The sequence below is a fragment of the Tachypleus tridentatus genome, chromosome 8, assembly GCF_004210375.1.
Source record: "Tachypleus tridentatus isolate NWPU-2018 chromosome 8, ASM421037v1, whole genome shotgun sequence".
Classification (NCBI taxonomy): Eukaryota; Metazoa; Arthropoda; class Merostomata; order Xiphosura; family Limulidae; genus Tachypleus; species Tachypleus tridentatus.
Window position 1 is genome coordinate 153,181,332 of NC_134832.1, and position 13,974 is coordinate 153,195,305.

The 13,974-nt window shown below is 35.9% G+C and overlaps 1 protein-coding gene across 2 annotated transcripts in view; it reads left to right on the forward strand.

The window, feature by feature from the left end:
* The window catches only part of LOC143223771 (ADP-ribosylhydrolase ARH3-like), a 34,245-nt gene that overhangs the window by 12,508 nt on the left and 7,763 nt on the right, over positions 1 to 13,974 (forward strand). Inside the window, exons 4-5 of one of the 2 annotated variants that reach the window (XM_076452178.1) lie at positions 532 to 716; positions 5,012 to 5,109. In XM_076452178.1, the coding sequence (XP_076308293.1) occupies positions 532 to 716; positions 5,012 to 5,109 (283 nt within the window). The remainder of the gene's footprint in view (positions 1 to 531; positions 717 to 5,011; positions 5,110 to 13,974) is intronic. The other variant, XM_076452179.1, reaches the window with a different exon arrangement.

The window sequence follows — 13,974 nt, forward strand, 5'->3', positions numbered from 1 at the left end:
CACTGAAGAATTTTTGGTCTTGTCAGCACAACATTTATATTTAATATAAATTATTACACTTCTGGTTTGTCTCATGTAAAGGTTAGAATATTTTGATTTGTAATTAGTTAAGATGATATCAGTAAAAATTTCTGTCATAGAAGAAGTGAAATAGATTTGTAATTGTAAAAATATTGTGTTCTTAATTCTTTTGTTTTACTGAGAAATAACTATTGTTAAAGAACATGAAAATATTGTTTAATACTGAGATCTTTGTATAACTCAAAATAATTGTTCATTGTCTGTGTTAAAATTACTTTTGTATTTTTATAGAAAAGTATTACTTGAAAGATGTCCTCATGAATATAACTGTAAGATTAACAAAACAAAAACTTTAGAATGAGTCGCATCACAGAGGGCATATGTTTTTAGGCCTTGACAAAAGTGTTATCTTACAACTTACTATTTCAATACATAGTCTGACGGGCTATAAAATTTAAAAGTTAAGTTAACCTGCATCATTTTGTTCATTAATGAGCCTTCCTTGTTTAGCAGATGGCTCGCCAAAGTGCCCAGATTACACATGCACATCCGAATGGCTACAATGGGGCTATCCTTCAGGCTCTTGCAGTACATGAAGCTCTTAAAGCTGATCCTGGTAGTAATTTAGATCCTTTCAGTTTCATTGATAGCCTGTTGACTAATATGGAATCTGTAGAGGGAGCCACTGAAGGAGAGTGAGTATCTGTAAGTTTTGAACATGTGGGTGCACACCTGAACTTCTGAACTTCTCTATCATACATGAATACAGTGTAATATAATTGTAAAATATAGTTTATTATTAGTATAGGTAATGAAACCGTTCATATTAAAGTTATTTCTTGACCTTGCCTCTTTTAGTGATTAAAAGTTGGAAAGTTAATACTGTTTATAAAATGCTGTTTAATATTGTAAGGCCTGGTTAACTCTTTTGTGTGGTTCGATAACATTGCATAAAATACACGTCTGACATAGAACAGGAAACCATCTACAGAAAGGCCTGCTACTCATAGTGTGAAGAAGTTCCATGTGTCTTAAAGATATTGAAGGTTTTTATTTAAAATGAGAAATCAAACATTCCTTTGAAATAATCACATAGCTTTTAACACCAAGTTCGTGTTTCTAATTTGCATCCAAATTCTGTTTCAGTTAAAGTGGTAAGTTTCAGTTTTAAGTGATCAGAAATGAAGTTGGTGCTTATTTATTTTAAGTAATTATAAATAAAAAGTTTGATTATAATTCATGATGATTGATGCATTTTCAAATGGAAGTCAGCTAATTTTAGTAGACAGTATCAAACTTATAATTAACAAGTTTCTTCTGATCAGAAGTTAAGACAGTGAGAATGACATCCTAATATTGGATTATTAGCTGTTTGAAGGTTTTCTGATGTTGAGGTTACTTTAATGATAAATCATTGTTCTTTTCAGGATTTAAGCAAGTTTTACACAATTATTTTGTTGTTATTGTGAACTTCATGTAACTGGTCTCTGGTACCAGTAGACAAAACATTTACATAGCAAGTTTTATAACAGATGGAATTGTCAGGTTTGAGCTAGTTTTAATAGCCATATAATTAAAATAGGTTCAGTTGTTTAGTATTTTCAAAGTCCATATTTCAACTTTGGCAAGTGTTCAAGTTGGCTTTTCCAACATTTAAATAATATTTTGTATGTTGTGATATTGCAAAGATTAGATTAGGCTAGGACTTAAACCCTGTTAATTTCTGTAACATTATTATATGTGCAGGGCTATAAGGTAGAATAGGGATGTAAAATATTGTACTCTGACACATTCTTATAGGGTTGTCACAAAGTTCTTTCATCTGTTCTGGTGTTCTTACAATCAAAACTAAGACTAAACACCAGAAAGTTAAAATATTTGATAGATAAGTTGAAATTAGAAAGGTGATTATAATTCTCAAAATAAACATTGCTTCAAGATGCTGGTTATGAAACTTGCATAGTTAGGTTGTTATCATTGTATGATGTGACTACCATTCATGTCTTCCATAGCTCATATTGTGATAAAATATGATACATAGTTGAACTGTCTGGCTTTGGACAAATACACTTATATGCTAGCTTTAAGTTCTTTCAAGGAAGCAGGGACATAATAATACCCCAGTTTGAGTGGTCTATTTTTAAAGATCAGTAGAAGTGAGATTGGAATGCTTTGTGTGGTAGGTATTTGCTGATAGCTTAGTCCTTGTAAGTATATCCCAGCAGTGTGTTGGCAGCTCATGCAGTGGGAAGCAGAGCATTATTTCGCATGAAGACCTACACACTTCTCTTCCCTGAAGTATTGGAATAGCAGTTTGTTCCATTTGGGTTGGCAGCTTTCACCATTCAGTGAGTTATTTATGAGTTCTTAAAATAAGAGTTCCCATGAAATGTTAGGAATTAGAATGCATAATCTGTTTATGCATATTTCCTGGTAGCAGTTCGTAACTTCCCATGTTGCTAGAGGTGGTGGTGGTAGTTTAACATGAGTGATAATGAAGGTTTACATCTGAAGTAAAATTCATTGTTTACTTGACTTGTCTTATCTTAACTTCAGTGGATGTTGTGAAGCAACCATTGTTAGCTGCATGAATTAAAGATTTTGTTTGTTAAATATTTTTGTCAGTTTCTGATAAACCTCAGTGCTATATATGCTACTCTTTGCTGTTTTCATGTCAGAAGGATAGTAATCTACACCAGTGTTATTACTGTAGGGTTTATACTGATGAATGAGAGCAGTTGTAACATTTAGAGACAACCTGTTTATGAAAGCAATTCTTACATTAACTTTTAGACAGCAGGAATGTTGTAGGTAACAGTTAACAACAGATGTAAACACAGTCTTTAGCATTTTTATTTTGAAGTTTGAACAAAATATGAAAGAAACTGAAGAGAAAAGCATGATAAAGACTTATTTATTACAAGTTCACATGTTTTTTAGGGTATGAAAATCATGAAAATATTTTCCAATGCACACTGCTATCTTTCCAATAATTGGTAAATTACATTGTAACTAAACTGCCTTAACAATGGCTTCTTGCCAGTTTTTACTAGATACGTGTTATAAGAATTCAAAAATGAAGTATCAGTTAGGTGAAGAAAGAAAACTTCTTGTACCACTTCATACATTTATGAAGGTAATCAATTTCTCCAATCTACATGTGACTTTTCTCAACTAGCCTTATGTTGATAGTATAATATAAAACCATGTCAGGTTTGGTTATTGGTTGTTTAGTTTTGTAATCATCCTTCAAACTGTATTTCACCTTTATGTACTGTACTAAGTATCAGGATGTTTGTCTTTCCAGTGAAATGATAAAACATTCCCTTGTTTCTTGGTCTCAACATCTCTCGTCTTCAGAGGTATAAATGTAAGCACATTCTTCCAATTAGTTCTAACTGTTCAACAAAAACCAGTCTTACTTTCAAAGAGAAAGTTGAATAATTCTAGACTTGTATAATAATTATTAGTATAGAATATTTGACCTTTTCCAAGATAGTCTTTCATCAGTTGCTTGACAGCTAATCCTGAAAAGCCTAACTCAGGATCTTTGAGGACATCTACATCACTTGCAGAATAGATAATCATATCCATTACAATTTCTGTCTAACAGTCACATAATACAAAGATCTTTATTCCAAATCTCTGGTGCTTGCTTGGAATGTATTGCTTGAAAACAATGCAATCTTTGAAAAGAATCAAAGATTCATCAAGAACTACTTTTTGAAATGGAGGAAAAGGTTCCTTAGTTTTATTCTTCACCATTGCAATCATTTCTCGAACTTTCCATAATCAATTGTTTGCATTTAGTTCTTAATTATTTGCAAAGTGCAAATATGTAAGAACCTCACTGAATCAATCTAGGGTAACGTATGTTGGAAAACTTTAAGTTCCTGTAAGGGGATCATTTTTCCAATAATCAGCCAACACATGGTTTTTTTACATGTGGCATAAGCATCACCAGAGAAATAAAAAAAACCTGCACTTCAACAGCTGCATCTTCCCATTTCTTACTTCATGAAGTAGAGGGAGTGTTACTTTCTTTGGAATTCAAGGATTTACAAAACACAACATTTGTTTGTTTCTCACACAGTATGACTTATTGTACTTTGATCAAATATAGCAGTAAAAAGTTCATATTCTTTAGATACATCCATGAGATCAAATTTATCTGTGAGTCCAACATTTCTACTATTAAAAGAATGAATAAATAGATCAAAATGGTTACACCTTACCCATTGAGAACCAATGTATTCTAATTCACTATCTAAATCACATTCAGAGCTTGAAACAATTGAATTTGATGATGAAAAATCTGAAAAGTTTTCTTTTTCACTGGAGTAATTATTATGTGCTAATACTTCAGTTTTGTCTTTTGATGAAAAATGTTTTCACTTTGTTCCTTCAGCTGTTGTACCCTTCCTTTTCTGCTCCATGACTTAGTCTTACACTAAGAAAATGACTTGGGCGCAACAATTTGAGTGGATATGGTCATGACGGTGTGAGGGGTTTACCAACTAATGATTTCAGCCTGTATCATCACTTGATGTTATCTGTACTGAGTGCAAAGCACGAAATCATCAACTAATGATGGCTGCTGTTTAAAGGTTAAGAAACAACTTTTTAGGAGCCATTTCTAAATTTTGAAATGAATATTAACAAATTCCATGTCCAGTTTATACCGTATGAAAGTTTTCTTATCTGCATCTGATTTCTTTTGGACTTGCCTATACCAGTACCTCATCCATCAAACAACTCTCCTGTGAAAGGTTTATGAGTAATGACTAGTAGAATAGATGAGCTAAATTCATGATGACTTTGTAAATATATAGTTGAATTATTAAACAACAGATTTAGTATGAAAGCTGTTAATCCTTTATCATCTGTTTACAAAAAGTATGTTGTTGTTTTTTATATCTGAAAAGAATTTTTTAAATTAAAAGTTGATTTTCTGTGATTCAGTGTAAAATATAACTCATGTTTTTGACAGAGATGAAAAGCCATACTGCAAAAGTTTGAACGTCATTAAACACATCCTTCGTCCAGAAGACAAAGACATGACGCCAGAGGAGGTTGCGGTACTCCTAGGTAACATGTTCACAAATATGATTTCATTTAAAGTTTCACCATATTAAAGAAAAAGGTTGTACTTTAGATTTTTTCTTCATGTTTCTGATTTATTCCTAGCTTTTGTAATAAATGTTTTATAACAGAGGCCAATATTCAGAATTTATTTAAAAAGCTAAATTTTGATACAATATCTTACTTCCTCACACAGAATAGCTTTTTCTGACTTGTAATGCCCTCTGTATGTACATGTTTTTGCTCACCACTAGCTTTGATTTTCCAATTTACCCTCACATATTTTAATGTAAAGCAGCTGCATGGTAGCATGTAAATAAGCATATGGCAATCCTCCACCAATAGGAGTGAAACACAACTTCAAACATAGCTGACTCCTTCTTTGCATCTATCCCAATTTCACTTCTTGATTGGCACTTGTGGTATTAAAATGTATTTTTTTCGCACTTTATGTAAAGGAATTTGTAATTAGTTTCTTGTTTTTTAATGAAAATTTAGTTTTTCTTTATGTTTGCTACTCTTGTGTTCTTGACTTCAGTTAGTGCATTTTAGCATTCATGTCTTTTATTCTAGTACATGATTTGTTGGATCTTTCTGTTTGGACTTTTCTACTTTTATGTGAAACTTAGAATTCATTGCCACTATAACTATCACTGCTCCTGTTCTCACTACAGTCTATTACTTTGACTACAATGACTTTGGGTCCACAGTTGTTAGTGGATAATGTTATGGCCTTTGTACACTGGGAGCTAACTACCTTAATGTGGGCCAGTGAGTTATCTATCATTCCTTATTTGGGGGTTCTTGAACAAAAGGACAAATATTTCAACAGCCTAATTCCATTTCATACACAGTCATGTGAGCTTCAGTGAAGCTTTTCTGGAGTTGATAAACCAAGTCTGTTAGTCTTTATCTCCCACTTCCTTTGGCTCCCCTTTCTCTTTTAAGTGAGACATCTTCAGGCTAATATATTATTCCATCTCCTCTGTTAGATATTGAAGTTTATGCCACTAAGTTTGCAGATCAGATACTTTCAGGGGTAAGTATGGTTTGAACCCCTCTCAATGTGGAAGGCCATACTATGGCTTACTATGGGTCTGCATTTCCTTTTATGGACTTCCAGCAGTTTGATGCTGTTTTGCCTCTTTAGATCCCAATCCTTCTGTAATTTTTTCCAGTCTCAATTTTCCCATATCTACCTGCTGTTATCCTCCCACCTCATTTCACTTCCTGCCTGAGACTCTTCATTGTTCTACTTAAGGGTTTTCAGTGGAAAATTGTGCCCTGCTTTTTTCATGTTTGTATGTTTAATCTCTTTTACCATTTCTTTACAAATGTGGCTCCTCTGTTGTTGAAATCACTTGTGTTGTGATGATTATTTGTCCCACGTGCGTTTACTCCCATCTGTTTATGCATCTTGTACATTGCTTCATGACCCATTGAAGACTAGAGTACAGTCTGCACATTTGCATACCTTCCTTTCTCATTGGCTTCATATTTGTCTCAGTGCTCTCCTGAACCTGTTCCTGTGTTTTGTCCTATTTCTTCTTATACTTAACCAGTACCTGCTATGTGCATTTCCTGTGTAAACCATCATTTCTTTAATTGACAGCTTTGCATGCTACCTTTTTCCTTCATTCTCAATTTCTTTTCAAGAGGTTTTATGGATATGTTGGCTGGTCAAAGTGGTTAAGTCTTTTCTCTTCCCCACTTAATATGTTGTTTCAGCCAGGCCCACCCTTCACCTGAGATCTATGGAACTTCTGGTTTGGAGTGTTTCTTCCTCTCCTTTTCCAACTGTACAAGAAGTTCTATCTCTCTTGGGGACATGAGCTTCTTTGAAGGTCCTTGTTCCCCCTTGGTTAAGCCTACAATTGACATCTTCAGTGGGCTTTACAAGATCAGTGAGACATCATTAGTGATCCCTATCCATCTTCCTCCTTCTATTTATGCAGACTCTGTCTGGTGGTTGAGCAGAGACAAAAATCACAGTAGATATTCCTGTTTTTCCTCTTCATATCAGAGGTGCACTTCTTTATGATTACCTCTGTTTTGGGTTCGGATGCAAGAGACTTTGAGCCATTAGTCTATTAACAAATCATTTCTGTATATCAGTCTCTTGGAGCTGCTCATTATTGGTTCACTTTTTTCCTTTTGGAACAGGTAGGTTGTGATCCATTCTGACAGCAGTTCTCATACATCATTTGGTAAGAAGACAATTAGTCTATGTTTCTTTGTTTCCACATTTTGGACCTCCTATTATGGGCCAGTAGCCATTACACTTGTTTGTTGGTGTGTCATATACTGGATTTTCTGAATCTGGTTGTAGATTATTGATTTACCCCTTAAAAGATTTTCCCCACAGAGTGGTCCTTAAACCCATAGGTGTTTGTCTAGCTGTGTTCCCAAACTGGATACTATTTCCACACGCTTGAATTCCAAGCTTTGTGGGTTTTGATCTCCAATTACACAAGTTGATTTGTAGCTATTGATGCCTTTGGTCAGAATTGAAGATACTTATCTCTCGCATCTGTCTTCTTCCTTGTGTCCTCTTGATGACACCACTGTGTCCATTGCAGCCATAGTTTTAACTTTTCCACTTGCTTCTATTGACATCTTCTCTTCCCCTCTCACCCATCCTCATCAGACAACCTTAACCAAGTATGATACATCCTTTAATTCCAACACTCCATCTTCACACATGGCTTTTGTCTGGTTCCTTGCCAGATTGGCTGGACATTCCTTGCATGTTTCTTCAATTATTTCCTATTCTATTCACCCTTTCTCTATGTCAGTTTAGCAGTGCAAGTCTTTTCATCATGGTTTTTCTCCATCCTGTTCTTCTCTTTTGCACATGACATTCTTCCTTACTAGGCTTTTCGACAAGGGGCTTTTGGTAGCCACTTTGCTTGTTTTTTGCATGGCCTTATCAACCACTATCCATTTCACAAGATTTCACCATGTCTTCCTTTCTCCAGTTCTCATCCTGCTGTTACCATCCCCCACATCCTACTGTTTTCCCTGATGGTAACCTCAGTATTGTTCTCAATGCCCTAATTCTTCCTTCCTTTGAGCACATCATCCTGTTTCTTATAACATCTCTTTCTGGAGACCTTTTTCCTCCTCCTTTTGACAAATGAATGATGACGTTCAGATTTGTTTTCTCTTGGTACCTCTTGCACATTATATTATAGGACCTATATCATCATCAATCTGGGTATATCGTTTCTACCCCAAACATCAGCTGTACATAAGGACAATTTTGTTGTCACTCCCTTTGATTTTTCACCTTTGTCATCATTCTGGTGGATCATCTGTTATCTTCTGTTTGGGCTGTGTGATGTTATGTGGCTTGCACTTCTCCCTTTCATTTTTCTCATTTGTTTATTTATTTTAAACCATTCCTTTTCCATAATATTCCTCCTGTTTCCATTAAGGTTTGGATTCATCAGCTTATTTGTTTGGCTTACTCTTCCTTTTCTCCCAATAATTTTCATATATTTCAAGTCTATAACTTCACCATGTTCCTTGCTGCCTGATTCTATCATCTATTAGAGGATACAGTTCAAGTTGGCATGTGGATTACTCTCCATACACGTATTTCACATTATTTTCATCATCTGGCCATTTACTCTTTACCTTCTGTCACCAGGTTGAGTTCCACAGTTTCTCTGTGAGTGGATAGGAATTTTTTTCTACTTTTCTTCTTGACAGGGGCCTTACATATGTGGATATGCTTGGTGGCAAGCTTTTCCTGATTAGGCATACACCCACACTTAGACCCACACTGAGTACAACAAGTCAATAACACCCACCATTGAGATGGGGTGTTCCATAAGATCACTTGTAGGTTTCTCGTCATAGTGTTTTGCATCATAATTATGTTTGCCTAGGACCATACACTCATGGTCTTGCATGAGTAGAGCAGAAGGTGATTGCTGGCAATCTCTGCCACTCCTTTGACTGAATCAGAAATGGTCTGCTTTTCAAAATAGGGTTTTGCAATTTCCTGTTGCACTGTCTCTGGTGTTGCATTCCTCTGGACTCTCCAACTTACTGCTCTTCCCTTTCTTCTAGTGAATAGGAGTCCTTACCCCCTACCAGGTTCTAGTCACTGGGGTTGTGAGGCTTCCTCTTAAGTGTGCTCAATTTCACACAGTTTAGAGTAGGACAGTGCTGTTTTACCAGTGCAGATGGTGTATAGACACTCCTCCTATGATGGACCTGATGTATTGTTTTGGATGCCACCTGATTGTGCACTGGATGATTTCTACCAAAATGCAGTTCACCTGTCCTGCTATATACTCTCCTTTTTACTATTGCATGATTTTGGTACCCAGAGGAGCTACTCCTGTTGGTTGAAGCTGGATCAGCCACATAAGTCTTTGTATGAGAGTGGTCTAAGTGTACCCTCCTTCTATTGAGGTCTGGTTGATTCATTCTCATTGCCACTTTGTTCTGGACGAGAGTTGAACACCCACATTGCTGTTCACCTTGCTACTGTCATGTGGATGTTTGTTCCTACACAGAGACAATACTATTTTGTTAGAATTCATTACTGCTTAAAATATTTACACTTAGTGGATAAGGTTTCATCTTCATTCATTGATCCTTAACGTACCTCTATTGTCTATGGTGATTAGCTCTGGTTAATAACTACTTCATGTACATTTAGCAGATAGGGTTTAGACATATTGCTTTGCTTCATATAACTCAACCCTAATCAATGTTTACATGAGACTACTTAATCTTTAACAGATACTCTTTTGTAGCTAATGTTTAGTTTTCTTTTCTTACTTTATTTATGTCTTGATGATAATGTTCAACTTTGGTTCTGAGTCTATGCCCTTTCAAACGTGTTCATAACATGTTGTGTTATGAGCTGTCTTCTCTACAGGACTGTGTCCTGCCCATGGATTTGTTCCTCACTTACTCACCTTCCTTTATTCTGCTTACTTATAGTTCCTTGTTTTGTTGTCTTGCTACCCCTTCTTTACTAACTTCCAATTTTTTTCTATTTTGTTTCCAGTACTTCATCTACACTAATGACTGTCTTTGCCCCTAATGTGATCTGTCCTATTGTATTTACTGTTCATATCCTTCCTTTCATCTCCTCCTTCAGGTCACCCCTTAAGAGGTCCATTGGTAGCACCACAGTCTTCCCAAACGTTTTTTAATTACTTCAAATCCTCAAGTCTCAGCTCTGTCTTTCCTTTTTTGTATCTGATCCACCCTCACACACTGTTCTTTCCTTGACTATGACATTTTTTTATCATTGTGTGTGAGGTTGTCCAGCCCACCTCCATGATCATGTAGTTATTCCTTTGTACCACTCCTGTCATCCATTTTCTTCTTTGTATTATTGTGTTGGATGTACTTATCACCTTTGTCACCATTTCCCTCTAATTTCATTATATTGTCATTTATCCTTTCTATTTCACAGTATAATTCTGTGATTTTTTTGTCCTTTTTATCTTGAATTTTTGGCTAACATTTTTTTCCAACTTTCTTGCTGTAACAGTTTTTTTTCCTGTCCTCATTCCTTCCTTCCTTATCCTCTGCCCCTCCCTACTTCTTCCTGTTTGGATTATTATTGTGGTTCTCATTGTTCTTACCTGGATCCTTGTTGAATTACTAGCTAATGTTTCTACTCTACCTGGAAACATCAGCTCTATTCTTCTTTTCCATTGACAGCTGTTGTACATGTTTATGCTCCTGTTACTTCTTGTTCTCTGATCACTACTCTTACCTTCTCCTTTGTCCCTTCTGGGCCACTCAGTGTATTGTCAAACAATTCCTCCTTATGGTTCTTTTCATTATCCTTTCATAATTGAGACACCTCCTCTACCTGGGACCTCTTTCCTTACCCTATCTGCCAACTCATACATCTTGTATATGCCCTCTGATGGTGGATGTTTGTATGCTTTCTTGAATCTACATTCCACCTTTTCCCCTTTTCTCCAGGCTGGTATGTCTGACTACCACACTGTTATTTGTCTCACATTAAAATACCTCAACCATCTGGTTGTTTGTTTTCCAGTAATTTAAAGGTTTTCACCAATGGCCATTCTTCAATTCACACTGCACCTGTTATGGGCATGTGTTTTCATTTACTTCACCATCCTTCTATTTTTGGTTCCCACTGGATTGCAAGTGGTGCCTCACAGGGTATACTTACCATAAATTCTTCATATGGCTAGGATAATGGAAAATGCTCAGATCACGTGCCCTGGTGCAATCAGTGGCTAATGTAAGAGGGGATGTTCCCACAAACCACTGGAGTTCTGCTGGTGGTAATACTGTAATACCTTCACTTGTTCAGTATAGACCATATCTGTTACATGGACCATCCTGGAAAAAGCCAGAACTGGAGTTTTACATCTGCCCACTACTTGCTGGCTTTTAAAAATGGGGTTTTACAGTTGCCCATTGTACCCAGCAGGTACCTGATAATTATCTGGACACATTCTTTAGGTTTCCCCCATGCGAGTTCCCCCTCCCTCTTTGAGCGGAACACAGGAGACCCTTGTTACTTGGCTGCTTTCAATCACTGTAATGGTGGACTGTGGAAAATCCTCACCGATTGGGACGTAAATACTGGGGATGGAACAAGGGTCCCTCTGCAGTGAGTGGTGGGGCAGGGTTGTTTTCTGAATGTGGTGTGGGTTGCCTGATTTCATATAGGTACATCAGAATAGGGTTGTTTTCTGAGTGTGGTGTGGGTTGCCTGATTTCATATAGGTACATCAGAATAGGGTTGTTTTCTGAGTGTGGTGTGGGTTGCCTGATTTCATATAGGTACATCAGAATAGGGTTGTTTTCTGAGTGTAGTGTGGGTTGCCTGATTTCATGTAGGTACATCAGAATGTCTAAGTGTAATGTGGAGAGATCACTATATCACACTTACAAATCTCTCAGACTTCCTACTCCCATAGTGGCCTGAATCTACTGTATCTGATGGCAAAGTAGATGATGATATTTCATATTCAAGTGCAATGTATCACTTGCATCCCTACTCTTACAGCAGGCAAGGGGCCCATAGTATCTGATGGTTGAGTTGTGGTTATATAAGTATCCACAATAATTACATTAATAAAATAGTATGTCTACATGTGTTATTCCACAGCTTACAAAGAACCACAAGTTTCCAACAATAGAGGAGCTGTGCATGCATATGTATCACAAGTGCCATTCTCCCACAGCTAGTGTTGGTCTGTCGAGATTGATGGTTGAGGAGTTAAACATCCACAGTACAATCTGAATGACCCCAACTCTGCTACTCATATTGGCCTTCTGACACTTTATATGTGAGTATTTGGACAGTCACATACCTCTTCCACCCATCCTTGTTTACAACATGGAGGTGTTACACCTCTTTTAATCCTACTCATAGGCAGAGATTATGAGATGAGATTTTCCATTGGTTTCTTGATGACAAGAAACCCACTTGAAATAAAAATGTATCTCAGAACAGCTGGTATGGGTATTAACTTTTATTGATTAGCAGAGAACAACATTTTGACCTGCCAAGGTCATCTTCAGGTTAAAAAGGAGAGTATGCAATTTACCATTGCTGGACACGTCTTAGAGACGAGAGTATAAACAGGTACAGGATTGTAGAGGGTGTTGCAGTTGGATGTTAGGTTATTAATTAATATAGGTATAACGGTGTTCTTTTATATTGGTTTAATTTTGGCTTTAGTTGCTGTATAAGTAGGACTTCTTTGATTTTGCATTTGTTTATATTTGTTTCCTCACTTAGTATCTAGGTGTTTTCTATGATTATGTTGCGTATACTTGAGTTGCTGTGTTAAAAAGGTGTGAAGGTGTTTTTTGTGTTCTTTGAATCTGATTTCCATTTCTCTACTTGTTTCTCCAATATAGAAATTGTAGCAGTTGTTGCATTGTAATTTATGAATTATATTAGTGTTGAGTTTGTCAGTGTAGATTTTACATTGCATGGATTTTAGTTTTGTACCTTGTTTATGAATAAATTTGATGTTTATTGGAATGTTGTGTTTTGTTAAGTTTTTTTCCAAATGTTAGTTATTTTTCACTGATGTCGGGAATGTAAGGTATGCAGCGGTATAAGGTTTCACAGTTTGTTGTATCTTTGGATTTATTGTTCTTCGTTTGTTGTTGGTCTAGGTGTATGTGCATATAATTTTTTTCCAAGGCTTTTTAGAAAATTTGTTGATGAAGTATTGTTTTACCAGTCCTAGCCAACATTTTTATGACACAGATTGAATCTTAAGCGATTAATTCAGCCTTACACCCACCACTATACTGATACAGGTATGTTGACGATACAATTGCTGGATTCATATCTACAGAACACACACTTAGTTTTTTTTCAATTCCGTTAACTCGATACACCCCAACATTAAGTTCATCTGTGAACAGGTAAAAACTAACCAAATAGCATTTCTTAACCTCAAGATCACTAGAACTGATACACAATTCAAAACAGAAATCCACAGAAAAATCACCCATACTGAATTAAAAATTCCCTGGGATTTGGCATATAATTCAAAACAAAAACTAAACATATTAAGAAATCAAATAAACACACCCACAAAACTATGCTCATCCGATAAAATTAACAATGAATCAAACACTTCATCAACACCAACAGATTTCCTCAAAAAACCGTGGAAAAAATTATATGCACACAACTAGACCAACAACAATAAATACCAAGATACAACAATCTACAAAACCTTACACTGCTGCATACCATATGTTCTCACCATCAGCGAAAATATAACCAATATTTGGAAAAAACTTAAAACACAACCTTCCAGTAAACACCAAATTTATTCAAAAACCAGGTACAAAATTGAAGTCCATACTATGTAAAAACTACACTGA